General features: G+C 42.1%; 1 protein-coding gene across 1 annotated transcript in view; it reads left to right on the plus strand.

The window, feature by feature from the left end:
* The window catches only part of CACNA2D3 (calcium voltage-gated channel auxiliary subunit alpha2delta 3), an 858,102-nt gene that overhangs the window by 78,221 nt on the left and 754,170 nt on the right, over positions 1-25,711 (plus strand). Inside the window, exon 5 of the mRNA XM_044675448.1 lies at positions 19,750-19,809. Coding sequence (XP_044531383.1) covers positions 19,750-19,809 — 60 coding nt within the window. The remainder of the gene's footprint in view (positions 1-19,749; positions 19,810-25,711) is intronic.

Genomic DNA, 25,711 nt, shown 5'->3' on the forward strand with positions numbered 1-25,711 from the left:
CCAAACACAGTGGGACTCTCACCTCCCTGTGCCCCTCCAAGCTATGTCCCTCTTAATGTAGTCTGAGACGGAATTAGATTTTTTTTTGCTATTACATCACACTATTGACTTATTGAGGAGTCCATGAAATCTCTTTTCCCCCATTTTTTTCAGAACATTTACCTAGCCATGACTTCCCTATCTTATACTTGTAAATTTGATTTTGTGTGTGTGTCAAGGTGAAATATGATACATTTATCTCGAATGACTTTCATTTTTATTAGATTCAACCTAATGCTGGAGCCTGTCAACAAATTTTGCCTCAGTTTCTCCATTTGTAAAATGGGTAATAAAAATACCTACCTCATAGGGTTGTCTTAAAATCAAGTGAGATAATATTTATCAAATGGTTTGTAAACCAAGTGTCCTAGAAATGCTTTCATATTCATATTAATTCCTGCTTGGATAGTGGATGAACTATCTGTGAAAGGCTTGACTCATGGAGTCAAGCCCTACGTTCTTTTGAGTGCTTGGTCAATAGTATTGCATGAGAAAGATTTTAAAATAATAAAAATGGTAATAATAGCTGATGTTTATATGACATTTTAAGTTTTGCAAAGCACTTTACAAACATCATTTCATTAAGTATACACAGCAGCCCTATGAGCTAGAGAGTACTTCTATTATGAATTCTCAATTTACAAATGAGGAAACTAAGGCACAAACAGATCAAGAGATTTGCCCAGCTCATTTGCCTTTCATATTCTATTTACCATGAGACAACATAGCACCATGGAATCAATGCTGTCCTTTAAGTCATAGAGAGTTAGCAAGAGACCCTGGGCAAGTCACTTAACCCCATTGCCTGGACCTCACCACTCTTCTGCCTTGGAACCAACCCACAGTATTGATTATAAGACAGAAGTAAATGGTTTTAAAAAAAGGTAGCAATAACTGAATCCCATATCTGATCCTTTATAGCTGCATGATCTTGGGTAAATTGTATAAGAGCCTTAGTTTTCCTCATCCTTAAAATGAGGATAATAATTCTGGTACTCTTTATTACGGAGGGCTGTTATTCTAATTGAGTGAGAGAAAATACATTAAGGGCTGTATATTCTGAAAAGACTCTATAAATGCCAATTACTCTTGGTGAAATTTCATCTTCGTTGCTACTAAGATTCTTCTGGTTCGGGGTTCCTGGCACCATCCCCCTGAAATCATTGTACCATTCGGGAAGCTCATTTCCCTTCTTCTTATTTTTCTAAAGCATTTTCTTGGGGTCATTTTTATTTAATTCTTCCCTGCCCTCCGTAGATCCTTTCTGACTGTTTAGCTTGAAGAAACAGCTTTTCCATTCTTGGTCAAATCTACTGCAAAAGTCAATCATCACAGCCGTACCTAAATGAAAAACGAGCGATCTGAACATCATTCTGCAATCCTCCATTTCCCACCCAGTATTTCCAGCCTTTCTTTGTCCCTCATCCATAAATATTTACCCAGGCTGGGGAGTAGGTGGGTGGCCGCGTTGCCCATATCAATGTACGTGTCAACCCGCTGACGTCTGCTCAATGAGGCTTCTCAACATTAGGGTTATTTTTGGTGTTTGTGCCATCGCGAGGCCATCAGCCAACGGGCCTGACTGGCTTTTACCCTCTTCCATTTTTTTTCAGCATCGCTGGTCAAAAGGGTTAATGCGAAATCTGAAAGGGCTGAAAAACTCAAGCTGAGTTCTTAAGAAACAAAGCTGCGGCTTATTGTTTAGGGCTGTGAGCTGGGCACAGAGAGAGATCTGGAGACCTTTGGGAGGCGAGAAGGTCCAGTGGGGAGAGCTCCGAATTTGTAATCAAGGGGGCAGGGCTTAAATCCTGGCTCTAGAACTTACTCTTTGGGTGATTTGGGGCAAATCACTCCCACGCTTGGGCTTTGGTTTGACTCATAAAATGAGGGGGTTGGACTTCCTGGCTCTGAGCATCCAGGATCCTAACCGGAGTTATGTTCAGTGAGGCCACACGTGCGCATCACTGAGTTATCAGTAGGACCAGCACCCTCTGCCAAAGGAGTCGTGATGAAAAATGCTCTTCACCTCCAAAGAGAGAACTGAGGAACTCTGTGGAGATTAAAGCAAACCTTTTCCCTTTATTTTTCTTGATTGTGTGTGTGTGTGTGTGTGTGTGTGTGTGTGTGTGTGTGTGTGTGTTTGCCTTCTCCATGGATGGAGGGAAAGACAGAATTCAGAATATCAAAAATTTGAAAAAATGTTAAAATAAACAGATAATAGTTTTATCATCCTTCATTCACTTTTTAAAAGAATAGCATCTAGAACAAGGGGAAATCTTAGCCAGTCCCTGTCTGAAGAGGTGCATTCACTTCCCTGGACCAATTTTTAGGAAGAATATTTCAAAGCCATAAACATACAATGGTGACCAGATGGGAGGCATCTGGAGACCTTGTTGTCCAAGCAAATCTGGATGGAGGCTTAATTGGCATAAGGGAAAAACTGATTACAGGGGAGAGAGAGAGAGACAAATAGACAGAGATAGAGACAGAGAGAGAAACAGAGAGACAGAGAGAGACAGAGAGTTATTTATTATTTATTATTTTCTCTCAAGTGTGTAAAAGTCTGACATATGAAAAAAGATTAGATTTCTGAACTCAAAGCAAAGAATTATGGTTAACTGATAAAATTTTCAGGAAAGAAGATTTTGACTTAATATAAGGAAAAAATAATCCTCCCAATCAGAACTGTCCAAAAGAGGAATGACCTACCATGTAAGGTAATGAGTCTCCCACCACCCTGGGCAAGTCACTTAACCCTGTTTGCCTCGGTTTCCCCATATGCAAAATGAGCTGGAGAAGGAAATGGCAAACCATTCCAGTATCTTTGGAATCTTAAAAAAAACAAAAAAACAAATAGAGTCAGGAAGAATTGGGCAGGACTGAAAAATAGCTGAACAACAACTGTGTGCCAGACACTATGCTAAATACTTTGAAATATTATCTATCTTTGATCCTCAGAACAACCCTGGGAAATAGGTTTTATTATTATCCCCATTTTACAGTTGAGGAAGGTGAGGCAACAGAGGTTAAACTAGTTGCCTAGGGTCATATAAGTAGTATTTGAGGGCAGATTTGAACTCAGATTGTCCTTACTCCAGGCCCAGCTCTCTACTCACTGTTTTGCCTTGCTGTTTGGGTATGGATTAAATTAGATGAGGACTACATTATCTCTCAGGTTCTCTTCAAGCCTCAAACCCTGTAATCCTGTGACTTTTGAACCCTTCCACCTCTGAGTATCTGGAATTGTGTGAAGGGCTGTCTATCTCCTGACTAGCAGTTGATCTGTGATAATGAGGCAAATCAAGGTTGATCTTTTGTTCAAAGTTTAGAAAATCCTTGATTATCGTGTGTTTGATGACATGCCGGGGAGCCTTACAGATCTGCCTGAGAAACCCCAAAGAAGCCCACTTGGGCCTTCCAAGGCCCAGCCACACTCATCGAATATGTTTTCGTTATTTCTCGCCTACCTCTTCTCTCTGGAGCCTCGAAGGCTCTGTCAGGAAATGCCCGCCATTTGTAAAAGAGAAGCAGCCCTAGGGCTGGCAGGGAGGAGGTCATTATCCACAGCATGTTTGTTCATGGGGCATGAAGCTTCTTTTGGTCAGAGCAACAAAGGAATAATGAGGGCTCCCGAGTGGCCATTCTTCTCTAAGGAAGCTAGCAACAAGACTGCGGACAATTCAGACGTGCAGCTCCCTCTCCAGCGGGGAAGTCAAAGCCAACCTCCATCACTAAGCAGCATGGGCTCAAAGCTCAAGGATGCTGATGGCGGCCCAGGTTGGGAACTGGTTCTGGAGGAGCCTCGTCTACTTCCCTTCTCTTGGTCTAGTTGGGGACTGAGCCTCTCTTTTGGTTTTGCTCTCATTGAGTTCCCCTCAAAGCTTTTCCTCATTCAGCCCAGAGGAAGCACGGTGGAAAACAGAGCCCGAAGGCAGGGCGTCCAGCCTGTGCCACACACTAGCTTTAAGTCAAGAGGCAGTGCCCTGGGAAAGGCTCGAAGGCTAGAACTTACAGAGGAGCTCCAGCTTTACAGCCATGAAGAGAAGACCCAACATGGGTCAAATCATGGTCTCCTCTTTCTCTCCTCCATCTCAAGATCCCATTAACTTTGGGTAGAGATCCACTGTGTTCCAAGAGCTCTCTGTTGGGTGTTGGTCAACGTACCTTTACTGCCATTTCTCCAGTGAAGCTGATTCATACTAATGACAACACTTTCAGGCTTATAAAGCACTTTACATATTTATCCCCCCAACGATCCTGCGGGGTAGACACTGCTATTATCCTCATTTTTCAGATGAGGAAACTGAGGCTATTATGTTTTGTCCAACGTAAGTGTCTTAGGCTAGATTCGAACTCACTAAGGCGGTGCTGACTCACTCAGCTTCTCCTCTAAATAATCTGTGCCTTGCCATTCTCTGCTAGTTTATTATGATGTGATTAAACAGATAGGATATTATCAAATTTTCTATTTATCATTTGTCCTTCTCTAATAGTTATTTCAGTTATCTGTGTTAGGGTTTTCCCTCCCTACTCTAATGTTAGCGCCATGAGGGAGGGACCACGTTTCCTCTAAAAGTTTATCTCCCTTAAAGCTTAGTACTACATTCTCTGCAGGATAAAATTTTACTAATGGTGAATTGGAAAAAAAATCTGTGAATTTTACAGAACTGCAAAGATTTATGGGAGTCAACAGTGTGATTTGGGGGAAAAGATGCTCACAGGTTGAGTTAAGAGAAACATGGCGTCCAGGGTTGGAGAAGGTGGGGGTGACACGCTGCTGCTCTCTGCCTGGCCCGGTCAGCTCACCGTTGGGATAATGGGGTCAGTATTACCAGTACTACATTGGAGGGGGGCATTTGATAAACTGAGGAGAATTCAGAGAATGGCCTCCAGGTGAAGGGCATTGATAGCCTACCTTGTGGGGACTGGTTGATGGTACTGGCAGTGTTTGAACTAGATGCAGAGACAATGGCGGGAGTGTATAGGATTGCTGGCGAGTGTTTCCAAATATCTAAAGGTCTTTCCTGTGGATCAAAGGGTCAGATTTGTTCTGCCTGGCCTCAGAGGGCAAAATCAGGAGCCGTGTGTGGCCCAACGGGATGAAAATCTCCTGACAGTGAAATATTTCTGTGAAATAGTGGAATGGCTTCCTTTGGAGTTATCAGGTCCCCTCGTATGGGGAATCTTCAAACTAAGGTTGTAGAATATGATATTAAAAGGATTCTTAGCTAGGATGGCCTTGATGGACTCTCAGATCTCTTTAAACTCTAAGTTCCAACCAGTGAATGCACATTTATGAAACACCCCCTGTGCGCCATACATGGTGCCGGATGCTGGAGACGGTGAGATAACAGCGAGAGTCCTTGCCCTGCGTAGGCTTTCATTATAGCAAGATTTGGTGAGATGTGAGTCAACGTGAAGCAAATATCGACCTTTCCAGTGTGGCGTCCAGTCTCCTCTGATTGCTATAGACCTCGGGCAAGCTGGCTAGCATCTCTCTGCAAGTCATCAGTTCCACTGAAAAATCAATTATATACCTGATTTAGCAGCAACAGAACTCTGTTCACTATTTTGAAGTTGGGTTGCTTTCTTCTTTGCATGATGATGGAGGCAAATGGCTGGCTTTGGAGAAGTTGGTGAGTTGCCTTCCATTTCTCTTTCTGCAAAAGCCGAAGGGTGAGTCATAAAGGAGGTAGATAGATAGTATTTTTAGGATGAAAAGAGATTTTTTTTTTAAAAAAAGGAAGGATCACCATTACAGATTCATAGAACCTCATACCAATTTTGATAAATTCAGAAAAATCTATTTTATAGTCTTTATCTTCATTCCTGCTTTGAAATCTAGCTGTCTGATGCAAACACTGTTACCCTGGTTACTATTTCTAGGACTGGGGCTCCTTCTCGCATGTTTTCAGGCCCACTGAGGCACAAGGTAGCGGAGGGATACTTCTTGCTCCCCATGACCCCTTCCAGACCCCTTTGCAATCATCACTCAACACGAAGCTTCATTTCCTCCATTCCTGCTGCTGCCTCTGGGATAAAATACAAGCTCACTCAGACATTGGGAGGCCTCTGCCGGCCAGCTCCCACCTACCTTTTGATTCTCTTTTGTATTATTTTCTTCCACATCTCTAAAATCAATATTTCATCCCATTCCTCCAAACAAAGCCAGAGTTCCCGACTGATGGACAGCAGGGGTTCAGGGACCCAGTCGCAGCATTATTTAGGTTAAATATATCCTCCTGAAGGGGAAAGAGTTTTGACTTCTAAATCCAAAGTCCACAACGTAATCCAGTGGTTTCTTGGGCGAATTATTCCCTGTCTCTGGGCTTCTCTGTTGTAAAACCCAGGAATCAGATGAGATGGACCTTTGATTCCCTTCAAATCCTCGGGGCAGCCTGTTTAAGTCTAGGGCACTGGTAGCAAGGAGGGCCTGGCTAAAAATATATTGTAGAAAGCGATTAGCATTTATATGGTGCTTTAAAGTATGCAAAGTGCTTTATACATATTGCTGCACTTAATCCTCATGACAACACTGTGAGGTAGATGCTAATAATAGCTATAATAATGTTAGAGAACATTTATCCAGCACTTTCCCTTATTTACACATTTGCATATGCAAACTCATTTGATCTTCCTGGGAGGTAAGTGCTTTTATTATCTCCACTTTTGGGGGGGCAGCTAGATGACTCAGTGGATGGAGAGTCAGGCCTAGAGACAAGAGACTCATTTAATTAGATTTAAATAGATTTAAACCTAGCCTTCCTAGCTGTGTGACCCTGGGAAAGTCACTAAACTCCAATGACCTAGTCCTTACTTCTGTTCTGCCTTGGGACCAATGCTTAGTATTCATTCTAAAAAAGAAGGAGGGGTTATAAAAATTATCCCTACTTTATAAATGAGTAAACTGAGGCACAGAGATGTTAACTGACTTGCCCGTGGTTACTCAGTATGTTATTATAAAACTCTGGCATTTCTGACTCTTAAGGCCCTTACTTTTTCCATTGGTTTACCTATTTACCTAACGTTATCCACATTTTTCAGATGAGGAAACTGAGGCTGAGATCATTTAAGTGACTCACTCAGAGTCCCACAACTAGCAAGTGTTTGAGGTAGAGGCCTTTCTGACTCCACATCAGGTACTCTGCCCGCTGCACCACAGATTCCTCATAGAACAGGGGCGATGCGTACCCCGCTGTGTCTCCCTTGTAGTGATGCATCTGACTGAAACTGGAGAAATTGCCCCACCGACCTGATACCTTCTTCAGAATGAATTTCACTGGACTCTATTTTCTCTCCCATCATTACATTTCCTAACTGTGCTTTGGCCTTTGTGATGGTCTTGGGGGGGATGATGGGGGCCATGACCAGTATTTACTAAAGCTTTCCAGATCTTTCTGTCGGCATCACTGGCTGCCACAAGAGCGAGCTCTCCCATCTCTCTGAAAGGGACTCTTGGCCAAAAGCTCTCGGCTGAGAGGAGAGAGATACACAGTCAAACAGAAGGCCGGGCCATCCTCAGCTTCTATTTCTTCTGCACTGATGCTGAGGCCATTTAATTGGACAAGGCTTTCTACCTCCCTTCCATGATGTTGCTTCCTGGAAAAGAAATGTGCAGAGAAGTACAAGTGAATTCCGTAGTTATTAACCTTCTTCTTCGTACCAAGCCCTCTATAGGCTCCGGGGAACATGTGAAAATGGAGATTCCATCTGGGGAGGCAATAAGTACCTGTGAGTAGGCAGAAAACACAGAATCCAAAGATGGTGGCCACTGCAGGGGCAGAGAAGGCTTCCTTTGTGTGGCTTTTGAGGTCCTCTATTATCTGGCTCTGGCATCTTGTGCATCACCCTCCTTTACCCCCTCTACCATTCAGCCAAGATGGCCTCTTTGCTGGTTACTGTGCCTGACCTTCCATCTCTATTCAATATGCTTTCACATGGGTTTCCCATGTCAAAAATACTCTCTCTTCTTGCTCTTCTTCTTAGACTCTGTGGTTTCCCTCAGGGCTGCTTCCTAAAGGAAGTTACTCTGATCCCCAATCTCCTAGACCCTTGGACCTTCTTCCTCTTCAGATTTCTGCATACTTGTGTTCCCCCCATAGACCGTCAACATGAGACCTAGGATTATTTTAATTTTTGTCTTTGTATCTCCAGGCTCTCATGGGATAAGTGACCCTTTGCAGGATTGTGTGTCCATGGAGTGACTGATTTATGCAGCCTCGGGCCATTCAAGTCTTCTCATGTTTTTCTGATTCTTTTCATTGTTGTTTCTTACAATGCAATACTATTCATTACCAAATCTTGCTTAACCATTCCCCCATGGATAGGGCTCTACTTTGTTGCTTCAGAATAAAAATACTCAGTAGTTTAGAGGACTTTTTTCTATTTTTCACCTTCTTGGGATACATGGCTAGCAGCATTGGGAACTTTGAGTGAAATAGTATTGTTAAAAGGGCATACAGAAGGGACAGCTAGGTGGCTCAGTGGATAGAGAACCAGACCTAGAACCCGGAGATCCTGAATTCAAATTTGGCTTCACAACTCCTAGCTATGTGACTTTAGGCAAGTTACTTAACCCCAAATATCCTAAACCTTACCCCTCTTCTGCCTTGGAACTAATCCTTAGTGTTGATTCTAAGATGGAAGGTAAGGTTAAGAAAGGAAGAAAGAAAGAAAGAAAGAAAGAGAGAGAGAAAGAAAGAAAGAAAGAAAGAAAGAAATAAAGAAATAGAGAAAGAAAGAAAGAAAGAAAGGAAGGAAGAAAGAAAGGAAGAAAGAAAGAAAAAGAAAAATAAAGAGAAAGAAAGGAAGGAAGAAAAGAAAGAAAGAAAGAAAGAAGGAAGGAAAAAAGAAAGAAGGAAGGAAGAAAGAAAGAGAAAGAAAAATAAAGAGAAAGAAAGGAAGGAAGGAAGAAAGGAAGGAAGGAAAGAAAGAAAGAAGGAAGGAAGGAAAAAAGAAAGAAGGAAGAAAGAAAGAAAGAAAGAGAAAGAAAGAAAGAAAGAAAGAAAGAAAGAAAAAAGAAAGAAGGAAGGAAAGAAGGAAGGAAAGAAAAGATCATATGGAAGAGAAGTCTTCTAACTTCAACTAGTTGTTGAGTCTATGACACCCTCTACTTCTACCCAAGCTCATAAACAGTGTATTATGTGGAAGCTAAGGGAATCTTTAGGTAGAGGACTTTTTTAGTGTGTTTATGTCTGGTGAAGAGAGTCATCATTCAGAGATTCATCTGGAGAGGCAGGATAGTCTAGTGCATGGAATATAGGACTTGGAATCACAATGCCTTGGGTTTGGACCAGTTCTGTCACTTTCTGGATGCCCTTGATTCGCTTCTGTGAGCCTCTATGGCCTTATTTATAAAATAAGAGTAAATATGCCTCATGTCACAGGTCTGACTTGCAGAATTTGATAGTTAGAAGGCATATGAAGAAAGGATAAGTCATCAAGCCTAGCCCATAGGGGAAAGGAATTCCCCCACTAAAACCTGAGAAGTAGTCATCCAGCTGGACTATTATGAGCTTTATAAAACCTGCTTTGCAAATGTTAAAGCATTCCAGAATTGCCTCCCATTGTGGTGATTTTTATTATTATTGCTGTTGATGTTTGAAAACATAAGAGCCATCGCTGTGTATTTAAATCCAGCAATGACAACCCTTTCACTTGCTTATGTGCTGCTCAAAGCAGGAATGAATATTTCTATCTATTGGAACCATTTCTACTGATTAAGGAAATGCTTTGACATTAATGAGAAGAAAAAATCTATGGGCATCAACCATCCTTTTCTCCCACCTCACAGCTCGTTTGTCGATGAGGTCCACTTCCATTGACTTTTCTGTTCCAATGCTTGGTTTTTAATTAAAAGCTCTTTTCACAGTCCCTGGAATCCCAAGTCTAGGTTCCAAGAGGGGTCTCCATCAACTTCTTTGCTCCCTCATTAAAAGAGCAGGACATGACTAATAGGAACAACAGAGAAGCATCGTTTGCCTGCACTTGCTTTTTACAATATGGCCCCACATTATAATTACACAGTTAAGGAATTTAAATTGATTTTTAGTGCCTTGTCTGAAAAATGGCATAGCTGATCCTCAGGGAGCAATAACCAAGTTTTCTTTAAAAACATTCTCCATTTGGACTCTGATAAGGCTATTTGTCCATGAAATAAGCATTTTTAGGCTTTGCCATTTTTTCTGGCCATAAATCTCAGAGTTTCAAAGTTGAATATTATTTGCTCTCCCAAATAATGACCCCCTAGAGTGAAAACTTCAATTCTTGAAATTATTCAACAGTAGGAACTAGTCTTTTTATGTCTAATTTTAGCTAAATAAAAGAATCTTGTTTTATTCTTCAAATCAACCTTTTATTAAATATTTCAAAATGTTGGGAATATGGGAACATATTCTATTGGGAATAAGTATAGGGACATTTATGTAGAGCTAGAAGGAACCTTAGAGATCATTAGATCAAACTCACTTATCTTAAAGATGAGGAAACTGAGATTCATAGAGGAGTAGTGACTTAACCAGACTCACATAGCTAGTAAGTACTTGTGACAGAATTTGAACCCAGAACACCAAATCCATGACTCTGAATGATATACCATGTTGGCTCTCTATGATGGCTTCTGAGTAGAAAGCTTCCAGTATGAGAAGCCCCTGCCTGGAGGCAGATCATGTCCTGATTATTACTTAGAAGAGCCGAGGAGATGCTTGATGAACAACAAATATCTTTTGTTTTGAACTAATGCTTCTTTTAGTTGACTGGCAAAAGTAAACACATTGATGGGGGCTCATAGACTATGGTTTTGAGTATATTTTAACCCAAAAAATACCTTAAAAGAGGCTGCTTTTTTCTGGGGGTCCATATATAAGGCAGGAGGTGCAGGGGGCTATATTTTAATATAAGGGATTTGCTCCTGTTCAGTCTAGAAAGCTTTGGAAGCAGGATTTGAACCCAAATGTACATGTCTCTAAACCCAGGCGGTACTCTATCTACTACGTCATACTATTTTTTTTTTTTGCATTTTACATTTGTTAGGAAAAGAAAGATGCAGGAACAAATCATAAGCATTTGTGTTCTGAAATAACATCTAAAAATCCCCAGTCTAACCCTGCATTTAGAAATCTTTAACTTTGGTAGTACCAAGAAAGGACAATCATTTGTCAGTTAACCTTTCAGTGGGATGCATGGATCTATGGACTGTCATCACTATTCTGCTCTGGGCTAGAACCAGGGTTGGAGGGTAGCTTTTCCCTAGATTTTATTCTGGTGAGACACAGTGTGACTCCTGTCAGCATCAGTGAGTACAATCTGATTGAAAGCGGGGCTGATTCTCTGATGAGTGTCTTCTTTGAAATAGCCCCGTGCCTAAGAATTTGCTGCCTACAGGCAAGAAAACTCTCGTCTGGAGTGTCAGGATCAGTATCTATCATAGAATTTATTTCCTATACATTTTTAGTATGCTTGGTGAAAAGAGACCTTTGTGGAAATGAAAAGAATCGCAGTGGTGATACAGTTTAAAAAAACAAAAACATGAAATCATACATTCAAATTTCAGAAGGGAAACATGGATATATAAAAGATGGCCACTGATAGTGAGAAATAATAAGAATGTTGGTATAAGAATCCTTGGCTCCTAGGCTTAGAACTGGAGAGGACCTTAGAGATCATCTACCCTGATCACTTCATTTCAAAACTGAGGGACCAGATGAGGTCTAGAAAGTTCAAAGAACTGGCCCAAGGTCAAGGAGTAATGCATGTAGAAGTCAGGATTTGAATACAGATCCTCTAACTCCAAATTGAGCATCCTTTTCATATTGCTTCCCAGCCATAAACTCTTAGATTTACAACTAGAAAGGATCTTGGAGGTTGCTTCATTGAACCTTATCATTATATAGATTGAGGTTGCTGGGACACACAAGGTTAAAGGAAATGGCCCAAGGTCACACCAGTAGTGTCAGGATTTGAAATCCTGTCTGCTAACTCCAACCTCCATGCTTTTTCCATGCCCTAAATGTATTCAGTTTAAGTCTAGCTCTACTATTTATTGATTGGTTGACTAAGCAGGTCATGTTAAGTTTATAAACCTCACTTTCCTCATGTAAAGAGACTGTTAGACTAGTCGATGTTTAAAGTCATTGTTGTATCTAAAAGCACTTATTGGGTATTAGCAACTAACTTCTCCCTGGGCCCACTTATAGAATTAAAGGTCTTGGGTTGGATTTGATCTCAGAGGCATCCAGTTCAGCTCTTTTATGTTACAGCTGAGGAGAGGCTAAAAGATCAGAGTCATCAGAAACAGGATTTGGGCTCCTTCCCTCTGACTCCATGATCAATATTTTTCTTTTCTACTTCATCCTTTTGTTTCATTTACTACTTTGGAAATTGGTAGGAGCTACAAGTTAGCCTTGGATTATTGTGCCATAAGTGTGTAAGGAGTAAATATTATGATGGGGATGAGAATGTAATAATAACCTCTTTGCTCCCTTGAGTGCATGATCCCAATCATTTTTGAAGAGCTGAAAGCTGGCTCTTTGATTGGCCTATCTAGATGACTTTCTTTTTTCCCCTATCAGTTGACTATGATCTTATGACTTTAGGCTCCAACTCATTATTATCTCTGGACTAATCAATGCAGTGTCAGGAAGGAAAAGATAAGTCTTCTTCCTGGAAATCACAGTTGGCAAGCCTGCTGGGTAAACTCATGTTATCTGCTTAAAAAAACAGGTTGAGAAGTAAAATGGCACATTGCAAAAAGTTCTAGTATGGAGCCAGAGAACTTGAGTTTGAACCCTGCCTCAAAAATGTTCACATTAAAAAAATGAATGTGATTATCATGGAGACCTCTTTAGAAATCCTCTCCCTAGTCCTCAGGACCTGAAAATGGAGTGATTTATATCCTGGCTCTTGGCATTGAATTTACCCATGAAATTGAGGAATGAGGGGGGAATTGAGGAGGGAAAGGGCAGAAGCATCCTGGCCAATCTTTTCCTTAATATTCTTTCAACTTATTGCTTTTCTCTTTGGTACATATTTGTGTGTGTTTTCTTATGGGATCAATTGGGCATATTGGTGGTATCTGGGGATAGTTTGAGAGGAGGGAATAAGCCATGAGCACTTTACCCTTAGATGACATTCATTTCCCATGAATTCTCAGAATCCTACCTATCTTTACTTGACATTTTTAGGTCATGGTGATATGATATTTCTCTGGACTTGACATTGAGGAGGAGGTCATGTTGACTGTCTTAGGGAATTTAGAAAATTCTCATATGAAAGAGAGAGTAGACTTGTCTTCTTTGGACCAAGACCACAAAGTCAGGAGAAATGAAGGGAAGTAGCAGAAGCAGCGGATTTAGCTTTGAGCTCAAGAAAAACTGGAAGGGAACCCTTGACTAGTAATTAGCCCTCTTCTAACATGCCATGGGCTGCCTCCAGGGGTGGTAGGTGCCTCCTCATTGGAGGACATTAAGAAAAGGAAGCATGACCACTGGCTGTGTGTGCTTCAGTGGGGATTCCTTTTGGGAGTGGATTGACTGACATGGATCCCTTTCACCTTGGCCATTCTGTGATTTCCCTTTCTGTCTTGCCTACTATTCTTTTGTCCTTTGCCATATATCATTAATAATGTCCTTTTAAATTTGTGTGTCCTATATCCCCATTGATTCTGTTAAAAAGATGATGGAGATGAGAGAGGGAACACACACACACAGACCTCTGTGTGAGTGCTACTGGCAGAGGGGTTATGCCTCTCCCCATCTGACAGGCTCTTCTGGACTCAGTTGTCTCCTTTCAACAGCTGCCCAGCAGGGAACCACTGAGAAGTTGTGTGTATTGTCAACTTCTCTAGTTCCTCAAACCTGGGATTGGTTTGAATGTTGATATGGGCTATTGGTGTACTGATTGGATAATGCTATGAGTCTGACTGCATGACTATCTTCCCGTTCCCAATGGCTTTAGATATAATCACCACTCAGGAAAGGAACTTCAATCTTTGATGTGGTAATAAACAACTATATTTAATTCTGGCTTGATAGGGTTAGGAACAAGGGAAAGGACGGAGGATCTGGGAATCCTATTGTTAATTATCTAAGTAGATGATCAAAGCTATAGAGGTTGCTGGATCAGGTAGAGGCTGGAGATTCTTCACCCTCTCACTAACTCTGGCTTGCCTTGGCTGGAGCCAAGCCAAAGAATAGGCAAGGCTGTTGATGATCTTCTTGAATGACAGTGGTACTGCTCTCTCAGCTCTATTGATGATAGATATAATAGTTCTCTAGGTCTCTCAGGCAAGGCAGTTGAATTGCAGATATAGGGCCTATCCTCCCTCTTGGACCTCCCACCTCCCAAGATTGCTCCAGAATAAAGTGTCATGTGCTGTGCATGATGGGTATTTATAGGGTTGGCTCCAACTGACTTTTGGCCCTGGTTCATGGCCCTGGTTACATTCCGAGGTCTTCAACTGATGATCTTATCACTCAAAGTAGTGTCCATCTTGTCCCAGAAATTTATTATAACAATTCCCATCTGTCCAGCATTATTTAGTGCCAGTCCTGTGGGAGGCACTATGCTGGGCACTGGAGATGTAAAGATAAATAAGTAGGAGTCCCTGCCTCCAATGAACTTACATTATACTGAGTGGAAACACTATGCCAAAGATAAGAATAAACAAGATAATTTCAGATGGAGAGTGAAAGCACCAATAATAATAGTGAACAGCACTTTCAAGTTTGTAAAGCACTCTACTTTGATCTCCTTTGGTCATTACAACAACCTTCTGTGGTAGGTGCCTATTACCCCATTTCATAAGGAGGGAAACTGGGGTGAAGTAAAGAGAAATTAAGTGACTTATCCATGGTCATACATGTAATTCAATTTCAGGTCTTCCTGACTCCAAGATTGATCTTCCATGCTTCGCTGTTACCCATGAACAAGGTTCCAGGAAAGGCTCTCCAGAATAGCTGATACAAAAGCAGAGTCTAGAAAAAAGCCAGGTCCTCTAAGCTGTATAGATGAAGAGAGGAAGCATTCTGGGCATGGGGGACAGTCAAGGCAAAAATCAAGAGAGGATTCCACATTCAGTGGACAGCAAGCCAGATCAAAGATCCATAGCAGGAAGAGTTTTAAGGAGGTCTTTGTAGTCCATTCCTCTCTTGTATAGATGAGGAATCTGAGGACCTGAGAGACTGTGACTTGCCCAAGATGACACAGATAGGAGGTGGTAAATGCAAGATTTCGATTCTGGTCTTCAGACTCCAAAGTGAGTACTCTTTCCAGTGTAAGAGCTGGCATTTCAAGTTGGTTATATTGACTAGAATAGAGATTTTGGAAGGGCACTAAAGTGGAATAATTAGTACCATAACTAGGGCAGGTCAACTGGATCTTTGCCTCATGGTGCCCAATTGAGCACTTACAGCTCTACAGAAATATAGAAAAACAGAGCAAAACGGATGTCCTTTTAGCAAGAAAATAACACACCAAGTGAATGTCCTAAGGTGTCTCCTTACCTCCTTCAACTGAGTGTATGTTGCTTAGTCCAGAAAGGCAGGCTCCAGTCAGGTCATAGAGTACTAATAGGTTAGAACTAGATGATTCTTGAACCCAGGCCCCTGATTGGTATTCATAAGTGACTCAGAGTTGGGAGTGGAGAGGTTCAATGAAATGGTTCCCCAGTGCCTGATCCAGGATGGAGCCTGATGGATTTGTCCCAGCATTCAGCACAGGAAGATTAGGTGATTTCCTCAAAGATCCAGAGCTAAGTAACAGAGACACAATTCAAACTCAGATCTTCTGTTTTGCAGTCCAGCAGAGTCATGAGAAATATCTGTTGATGGTGATAATGGAAGGGCAAAGGGTAATTGCTACCTGATGCTAGAAGAAAATCTCTGCTTCCTCTGGTGCAAAGAACTCTCTGACAGCTCCTTTCATTGTGTGGTCATGGAAAGAGACTGGATGTTGTTTATTTTGCTCCCTTTAATGTTCTGAAATAAATTTGTTGGCTTGAAAGAAGATGAATTTTACCTCTCTATAATGAACAATCTGAAGTGTCAGAGCCCTTCTTCTTGCAAGGAAACCACATATCTGGGGCCTCAGGTTACACGGGGGACTTTCAGTAGGATTGTGCCTCCCATCAAAGCATTCCAAGCATAGTCTCTGTCTGGCTAGAGGGGTGTGTGTGTGTGTGTGTGTGTGTGTGTAAAAGCCTTTCTTCCTTTTTCATGAAAGGTTTTTTTCATGAAAGTTATTTGGATCATCTCCATCATTGCCTGCACGTAGAGGCACCTTTCTGGTCCCAGGGCCCATGAAGGGAGCTGTGGCCTGGGGGGTGTTTGGTCTTTTCCATTTCTGCCTATTTATTGTTCTTCCAGAAGTATCTGGGAATGATTGACTCAGAGCTAGAAGGCATTTTAGAGGTCATGTTTATGACTCTAAGAAAATCACTTAACCTCTCTGGACCTCAGTTAGCTTGTCTATAAAAGTGGGTAGATTTGAACAAGATGCCCTCTCATGACCCATCTGGCTCATAATCTATGACTTTATCATCTCCTCTGACTCTTTTAAGGCACAGAGAAGGAAACTGAGGTCTGGAGGAGATAGATGACTTTCTAAAGAATCTCTAGATAGTAAATGGCAGAACTGGGACACGAGCTGAGGTTTTTGACTGCATTTTAGTGAACACCAGTACAATCTCTAAGAGGTAAAGACAATATCCCATTAATCTTTGTGTGAGAATTTACTTTTTACATACTGTATTAAACCTTATATCAGGGCCCTGGAGTAAAAAGGCCCCAATTCCTGCATATGAGGGAGAATGACTGTGTTTTGCTGTGCCTGGGATCTGGGTCAGAGATTCCATCTATTCTACTGCATTTCGCCTTTTCTTTGTTCTTAGAAATCCCAAAGAAAGCCTTCCCTTTCCATTGAATGTGGTTAATACATGAAGGAGACAAAGGTTCCTTTCCTGTGGACCTGTCCTCCATGACATCAGGCTGGGGAGGGGTGGAGAGTCTGATTGGATGCTTCTAAATTAGATATTTACCAATTAGAGATGCTTGGGATGTTCAAGAGAGGGGATGAAGAATGAGCTCCTAAAAGTCTACTTATTGAACTGCCTGACCTAGGTTCGAGGTCTAGAGGACCACTGGCCTACTTGGTACTTTATCAGTTTTGATGTTGGCCTACCCAATAAATGAATATAATCAATAAATTGATATTCTTAGCCTCAAATCAGTCTCTCGAGATAATTTTAATCATAACATTTGTATCTCCAACTGTTCCTAACACATATTTGATGCTGAATAATTACTAGTTGAAAGAAAGAATGATTAGAGCAAATGAATGAATGAATAAATTATTTTTAAAATTAAATTTACTTTTCAGTGAACAAGCATTCATTTTCTCTCTCTCCAGCCTCCTCTTTGCAATTGGGAAGAAAAAGAAATCCTCATAACAAATATGTGTTGTCAAGTAAAGCACGTTCCCACACTGGCCATGTCCAAAAATGTATTCGATTCTGTTTCTTGAGTTCATCACCTCTCTGGCAGGAGGAAGGTAGCAAGCTTCACATCATTGCTTTTTCTCAGATTATGAGTGAATAAGTGAATGAATGAATAAATGAACGAGTAAGCTAGGAAAGAGAGAATAAATGAATATAGTGGATGAACGAATGAGGGAATGACCGAATGAGTAAGCCAGTAAACTATAGAATAAATGAATGGAACAAATGAATAAATGAGTGAATGAATGAATAAACTAGAAAATGACACTGAATGAATGTAGTGAATGAATAAGCTAGTAAGTGATAGAATAAATGAATGTAGTGAATGAATGAATGAGTACTGAATGAATAAGCTAGTAAATGAGGGAATGAATGAAAGAAGTGAATGAATGAATGAGTAAGTGAGTGAGTGAATGAATAAATGGGAGCCCTTGAAGCTGCTTCCACTCCTTCAGAATTCGTTCTTTCATGATTCTGAATGATAGATTTTGTCTACTATGGGCATTGTGGTAGCTTTATTGTCTCATGGTTCTTAACCCCCACATGGCAATTTTCTTAATTCTGGCCTGTCAGATTGAGCTTTGGTTAATGTTAAGGAAACAAAGTTAAAGATTGTCAAGACTACACAGTAAATATGTGCAAAACAGAATGACTTCCCTTTGGCTGAGAGCAACCCAAGGACCAAGGACAGTTACTGAAGCAGATTCCTTCCCCAAGTCCTTGGAATTTCATTGAAACATTATTTGATCCAGAAAGGATCCTTCCTAAGTAATTCTATCATGCATCTCTTGGTGGTCAGAGCTAGTTTAATTCAGGTGAATTCTGAGGTGACACGACTCTAGTGGCTGCCCTTTGGCTCCTGCCATGTTCTCAGAGGTTGGTTTACTCCAGAGGATTTTTAAGGATGATGGGATGTAAAGCTGGAACAGTCTTTGGAGACAATCTGGTATAATTGAAATTGTTTAATTCTTCAGATAGGAAAACTGAGTCCTATGGAGATAAAAGGACCCATCCAAGATATGTAGTAGGACAACTTAAGTTCCTGACCCAACTCTTTTGACTTCAAATTACAACAGTTATTTTAACAAATAAAATAATGCTAATAACTCAAATCCATAGATAACTATGGGATCTGGATTCAAGTTCTACCTTCAATAATTCCTAGCTGTGTTACCCCGGGCCTCATTTACTCATCTAGAAAATGATAGGTCGAACCCAATAACCTCTAAGGTCCCTTCTTGCTTCAGGTAACTGATTTTTTATAACCCTTACTTTCCATATTAGAATCAGTACTGTATTTTGGTTCCAAGGCAGAAGAGCAGCAAGGACTAGGCAAGGGAGTTTAAGTGACTTATTCAGAGTCACACAGTTAGGAAGTATCTGAGGTCAAATGTGAACCCAGGACTTCCCATCTCCAGGCATGGCTCTCTATCCATGGAGTCACTGAGCTACCTCCTACATATCTGGTCTTAAATTACTTTCACTCTCTCGGGGCATCATTTCTTCCCTAGAAAGTTAAGGGAATTGGGTAAAATGGCTTCCGCTCCTATGTCTAAGAACCTGACATCTCGAAGAATGAAATTTAAACAAAAACAAACATTACCTACTTCTAGCTCAGCAGGAAGTCGCTCAGACTTGTTTTATAACCTGTTTCAAGCTAAAACTGAATGAATCCTCTAGTGGGCCCTAAAGGCCAGTGATATGCAGCCTTGGAGCAATATGAATTATTAGAAGTTTCATCAAATTCCATTTTAAAAATCTTGATGATTGTTTTCTGATCCTATTTTTTTAATCCAAGGGTCAGAGTAATTGGAAAAAGCAGCCGTCCCTTTCAGAATTCTTAGTTTTAGAGCTAGAAGGACCCTTAGAAATAGTCTTGCCTAAGCCACCAATATAGGTTGAAAGGTTATTTGATTGTCTGAAGCAACCAGGTACAATATGGTAGTCACAGAATCCAAGCCCAGGTCTCAGGGCTCTACCTTTGCACACCACACTCTGAGAACTGGTAGTTATTAGAACAAACCAAAGCCAAGGTTGCTTTTACCAAGAGCAGATGAAAGACACACACACACACACACACACACACACACACACACACATCCAGATGCTTCTATCTCACCTGGAATGAGCTTTGCAGGCACCTCCAGTGATGCCCCCATTTGCAGACTGCCAACGTTCTTGCCATCACTCTGACCCCAATATTATTTTTATTATTCCAGCGTCTCGTGGAAGCTGCGGAGGAGGCTCACCTGAAACACGAGTTTGATGCTGACTTACAGGTAATTTAATTGTCTATATTTGTGTTGTTGTTGTTCTCTGGTCTTTGTTATCCAGAGTGGAATTCCATGAAGCTAGCCTGGAGGTGATGGACATTTGTGGGAGCAGGTGCATGAATGGTTCTTATCTCTCTTTCTAGCCTGTGATGGCATCCCTGAGCCTGGCTCTGACATCCCCATGTGGGGCTTCTGGGCAGTTAATTAAGCCCTTTGAACAGTGCCCTTTCAACAGTCAATACTCAATAAACATTTGTTACGCACCTACTATGTGCTAGGCACTGTGCTAAGTGTCAGGGATACAAATATGAAAAAAGAGTCCCTTTCCTTAAGGAGTTTGCAATCTAAATGAGGAAGACAAGCCACAAAAGGAAGCTGAAGGGGGTGTGTGTTTGGGGGAAGTAGGAGAGGTCAGTGATGTCCTGGAGGAGTGCATCCAGGTAAGAAACGAATTGTTCTGAGCTGAGCTCCTTCCTTAAATGGCAGTTTTGGCTTTCAGCCATTCAGGATATTGCTACAGTGACATGCTGACCACCCCCTCAGCAGAGTGGAAGGCTTAAAAAACTGGAGCTTCTTGATTCGGGAGTAGCCTTAGACTCTGGCATGATCGGGCCCAATTCCTGGGCATTTTGGCAAACTGAAGCACAATCAGCTGAATTCCTGAATTTACTCTTCAAGGCTGGGCCTCAGGAACTGGCAAGAAGTTCAGGAGAGACAGACAGATCTAGGTTGAATGGGGAGAGTCCTGGTTTAGGTATGGAGGAGACTGGCGTCAGCTGTGGACCAAGATGGCTGTGAGATGGTTGGATGGCTATCTGGAAAATGAAAGTTAAACACATCTTGGAGAGTGGTGGCCAGAGAAAGGTGTTTTGGTTTGGAAAGTCACAAGGATGGTGAGTGGAGCCATAGGAGAATTAATTGACTGACATGCATTTCCAGTAACAGCCACAGAATTCGATCAATCAAGCAATCATTTGGTTATGGCTCCAGGGGGAAAAAGGGATGGAAGGGAATATTCTGGGAAGAAAGATAGAAGATGGCCAGGGTGGCATGGGAAGCTTGACTGGGGTCCCTTGGATCACTCCCAGGATGGCATCACTAGCTGGCATGACTTAAAATTCAAGATGATAGTAAGAAGGCCTTCATTTTTCAAGTGAGTCATCAACAAATACTGATTAGACTCCTACTGTGTGCTAGAAAAGTTGATAAATGCTGTGGACACAGATAGAAGTGTTTACATTCGCCTGAGTTTGACTTTAGGAAGCATTGCCTGACTGCCTTTCTCTCCAATTGTGAGATTCTTTTTTTTTAAATTTTTTATTTTTAGAAAAATTTTCCATGGTTAAACAATTCATTTTTTTACTTCCCTCACTCCCTCAACGCCCCCCCCAGCCAACTCGCACCTCCACTGGTTTTAACATGTGTGGTCAGTCAAGACCTATTTACATATTATTGATAGTTACGTTGGTGTGGCCTTTCTGGGTCCACATCCCCAGTCATGTCCTCATCAACTCAAGTGTTCAAGCAGTTGTTTTTCTTCTGTGTTTCCTCTCCTGTAGTTCTTCCTCTGAATGTGGGTAGTGTTCTTTTCCATAAGTACCTCAGAATTGTCCTGGGTCATTGTATTGCTGCTAGTACAGAAGTCCATTACATTCTATTTTACCACAGTGTATTGGTCTCTGTCTACAATGTTCTTCTGGCTCAGCTCCTTTCGCTCTGCATCAGTTCCTGGAGGTCTTTCCAGTTCACATGGAATTCCTCCAGGTTATTATTCCTTTGAGCTCAATAGTATTCCATCACCAGCATATACCACAATTTGTTCAGCCATTCCCCAATTGAAGGACATACCCTCGTTTTCCAGTTTTTTGCCACCACAAAGAGTGCAGCTATAAATATTTTTGTACAAGCCTTTTTATCTATGATCTCTTTGGGGTACAATCCCAGCAATGGTATGGCTGGATCAAAGGGTTGGCATTCTTTTAGCGCTCTTTGAGCATGATTCCAAATTGCCAGCCAGAATGGCTGGATCAGTTCACAGCTCCACCAGCAATGCATTAATGTCCCAATTTGGTCACATCCCCTCCAACATTCATTACTCTCCCCTTCTTTCATTTTAGCCAATCTGCTAGGTGTGAGGTGATACCTCAGAGTTGTTTTGATTTGCATTTCTCTAATTATTAGAGATTTGGAACACTTTCTCATGTGCTTATTGATACTTTTGATTTCTTTATCTGAAAATTGCCTATTCATGTCTGTTGCCCATTTATCAATTGGGAAATGGCTTGATTTTTTATATACCAATTGTGAGATTCTTGAACAGACTGTTATTGGAGGCCATGGTTTCATGTCCCAGGAAAGACTGAAAAATGTGAAGAGGATCATTCCTCTGGAATAGGCCAGCTCCAGTCCTAGCGAGAGCTAAGGACATAAAAGGATTCTGTTCCTTCATTCATCCTTTTCTTTAAGAGAAAAATAAATAAGTTCTGGAAAGTGCACAGAGTGAGAGATGATGCACCCATTGTTTCTTAGCAAGCTGTTTTTTGTTTACTTGAGAATCTATCTTCCTTCTGCCTCTCATTATTGAAGCATTAAAATAAAACTTGGATGCAACTATGAAGAAACCTTGCTGGGGGTGGGGAAAGGGACAGCACATACCCAATTGAACCCTCAGCCACTCCCTGCTCTCCAACAAATGTGAGCCATCCACCCATTGGAAGCTGGCCCCAGGAGCTCTTGTTGCTGTTCAGTCATTTCCAGTCTTATCTGACTCATTGTGATGCCATTTGGGGTTTTCTTCATAAAGTTACCGGAGTGGTTTGCCATGTCCTTCTCTGGCTCATTTTACATATGGAAATATGTAATCGAGGAAATTGAGGCAGACAGGGTTAAGCTGCTTCTCCAGGGTCACACAGCTAGTAAGTGTCTGAATCCAGATTTGAACTCAGGAAGAAAAATTTTCCTGACCCCAGGGCTGGTGCTCCATCTAGTGTCCCCTACAGATTTAACCTAAACTCCTTGGCTGAAGTTCATTTGTTTCCTGTGGCCTTCCTGGCCTGAAGGTCACCCCAATACTCCCTCTTCTGTCCCTTCATTCCATCCCCACCTCTCTAGTCTCCTGATGTAGGTGAAAACTCACTCATTTTTTCCTTTAAAGCAAGCCCTGACATTACCCCATTTACATGGTCATAACTATGGGGTTGTAGGTCTATGATATACTGGACTATGAGGCCACTGAGCCAAATACACCCGAATTTTTAAGTTGAGGAAACTAATTCTAAGGAGTTGAAGTGACTTTTCTAAGGTCACCAAGGACTGAGTGGCAGAGCTGGGATTTGAACCCAATTACTCTGAATCCAGAGCAAATACCCTTTCCAGTATGTTACAACTGACTTCCATGAGTCTTTGGTCTCCTGAAGCATTCTGCTATGCCCACACACGATGATTATAGCTCTGCAATCTGCATTCTGTCCCCACTTGGATTACAGTAAGTGAAGGGCCTATAAAATTGGCCTCTTTTCTAGAGTTTTTCATGTCAAGGGATAGGCTAAGAGCCCCCAACTAGTTGCCAGGATGAGGATTCGTAGGTGACCCTTAAGCTACCCATGTAATGGTGGGAACCTCCCCCTTGAATACAACCTCGATAAACGATGACCTCAGGAAGGAGTTGATCTTGTAGTGTTGGATTTCCACGGCTCGGGTCACCCACGGATGAATGGGACAGTTGGGCACTTGAGCTGGACACAGGTCCCAGCAGCTCTTCATCAGGCGCCACTTGGTACACAACTGACTTTCCTTACTGGATATTAGCTTAGTCCCTAAAAGTATTGAAAATAGTATTGCTGCTGGCACATGTGATTTTAAGGAGATTTTGAAAATTAAGCCAGAAGCCCTAGGAGCCCGGCACATCTACCGCCATCTCCAAACCATCCTCACTTCTCATCTAGTGCAGAGGTCCATGCCACCAGTGGTTTCTGCATCTGACCATTGGTCCTCTGTGGTCAGCATCTAGATGGTGCTGCCTGGCTCTGGGAGGGCTCCTGTGAGTAGAACTGCCCCAGGAAGGAGTCCTTGGCCCCACACAACTAGAATCCCAACCATGGCTCCATCTCAGTCTCCCTGGCAAGTTTGAAACTGAACATGGATGAATGACTTGTCCAAAGTCACACAGCCAATAAGTATCAGAAGCAGAATTCAAACCCAGATTTTCCTAATCTCCTGCCCTAACACTCTCTCCGCAATACTCCTCATACTTCCATTCTGCTTTTATAACCTCTTCCCCTTAGCTCAAGAAGTTTCCTATCAATGAGTGGATCAACAGGCATTCACTAAGGGACTCTAGAGGATCAAGCACCCGGCATTAAAAAAAAAAAAAAAGGAAACACTCCCCACCTTCAAGGTGTTGACGTCCAATTGGAGGACACAACATGGCTGACATCCGTAGGCATATGTAGAATAATTAAAGGTGCCATTTTGGGGAAAGATGTCAGCAACTGGATTTGCCATAGAAACTATCAGCCCCATCCTTCCCAGTGAATCTTCCACCCTAAAATACTCTTGAAAAGGTGGATCTTTGTGTTTAGGAACACTTATTGCTTGTGGGGAATAAAGCTTTTCGATCCCTCACCTCTTCCTGGCTCTCCCTAGCAATGCTCGCTCAGAACTTGTTTTGAGAAAAAGAAGAGGAGACGAGAGCTCTGAGCAGAGATGTGGCATTAACAAAAGGGCAGAACCTGGATCTGTTTCCACGAGCATCGCAATGTGCCGTTCATGTTCTAGACCTTGAAGAAGAGCAGAGCTGACTTTGGCAGGGAGAGGATCGTAGCCAGATTCGGTGAGATGCTGGTGCCCCTGTGAGCGGAGCTCAGCTGTTTGGGAGTAAACTCAGAGGCACTGGAGTCTGGGGCAAGGGATGGACGCCTTGAGGAGTCAGTCCAAAGCCACAGGCTGCTGGCACTATTATCGGGATAGTGAAATCTTGGGCCCAGCAAGACCTGCTTGTTTATTACCAACATGGTCCATTAGAGCCAATCAATTGTTCATCTTGGTTCCAGTGACCCCTTGGTAACCCTTGCTGGCCGATCGTTGTTCTTTATCCAAGAATCTCATCATCTCATCTGTTCAACGTGAAGTGACGGCCAGGATGATGGTGGTGATGCTCAAGCGAGAGGCAGAGAGAAAAGCCATTGATGCCGAGAGCCCGTTTGCTTAAAGGAAAACAAACAAACAAACATGCTCACATGGATGAGATCATCTTGGTTTTTCTGAAGGCGTGAGTGCTTTTTGAGCAATGGCGTCTGGACAATGACTTCTGTTAAGGAAAAATAAAAGGTAGAAACGTCAGAGTCGTGGCTAACATTTATGATTTTTGCTCCCGAGGTGACACGCGCTGATGTTGGGGTGGTTTGCACAAAGCATCTTTAAATCGGCTTTTTAAGCTCATAATAGGGGAACCTGGCGGGCTCTGGAAGCCTTAGAGAGGTCCCTGAAGTTGCTCTTAAGAAGCCCGCTGGAGAAGGAGGACGCACGATCGGGGCATCTCTGGGCTGGAGAAGGGTTCCCGGGGAATCCTTCCACGGGACTGGTGGGGAGACGGGGTGCCTCTCTTAACCAGTCTTTCTAAGGAAGTGATGGACTCTATTGCTTTTGGTAGCCATTGCAGTGCTGGGGCTTCGACCACCTTCTAACATGGGTATTTTTTACAAAGTACTCATTGCCCTGCCCTGGTTACTGCGTGCCTGACAGAATCATGGGGTTTGGGTCCGTAAGTTCATTGCTATAGGAATTCTAAGATGAAGGAACTCCATCTACTGCTGCAGCCTGGCTAGGTGGGCTAGATGGCCCAATAGAAGGAGCTCTGGGACAGAAGTCAGACAGAGCCATCTTCCTGAGTTCAAATCTCGCCCCAGAT

Source organism: Gracilinanus agilis, chromosome 1, assembly GCF_016433145.1.
Source record: "Gracilinanus agilis isolate LMUSP501 chromosome 1, AgileGrace, whole genome shotgun sequence".
Lineage (NCBI taxonomy): Eukaryota > Metazoa > Chordata > Mammalia > Didelphimorphia > Didelphidae > Gracilinanus > Gracilinanus agilis.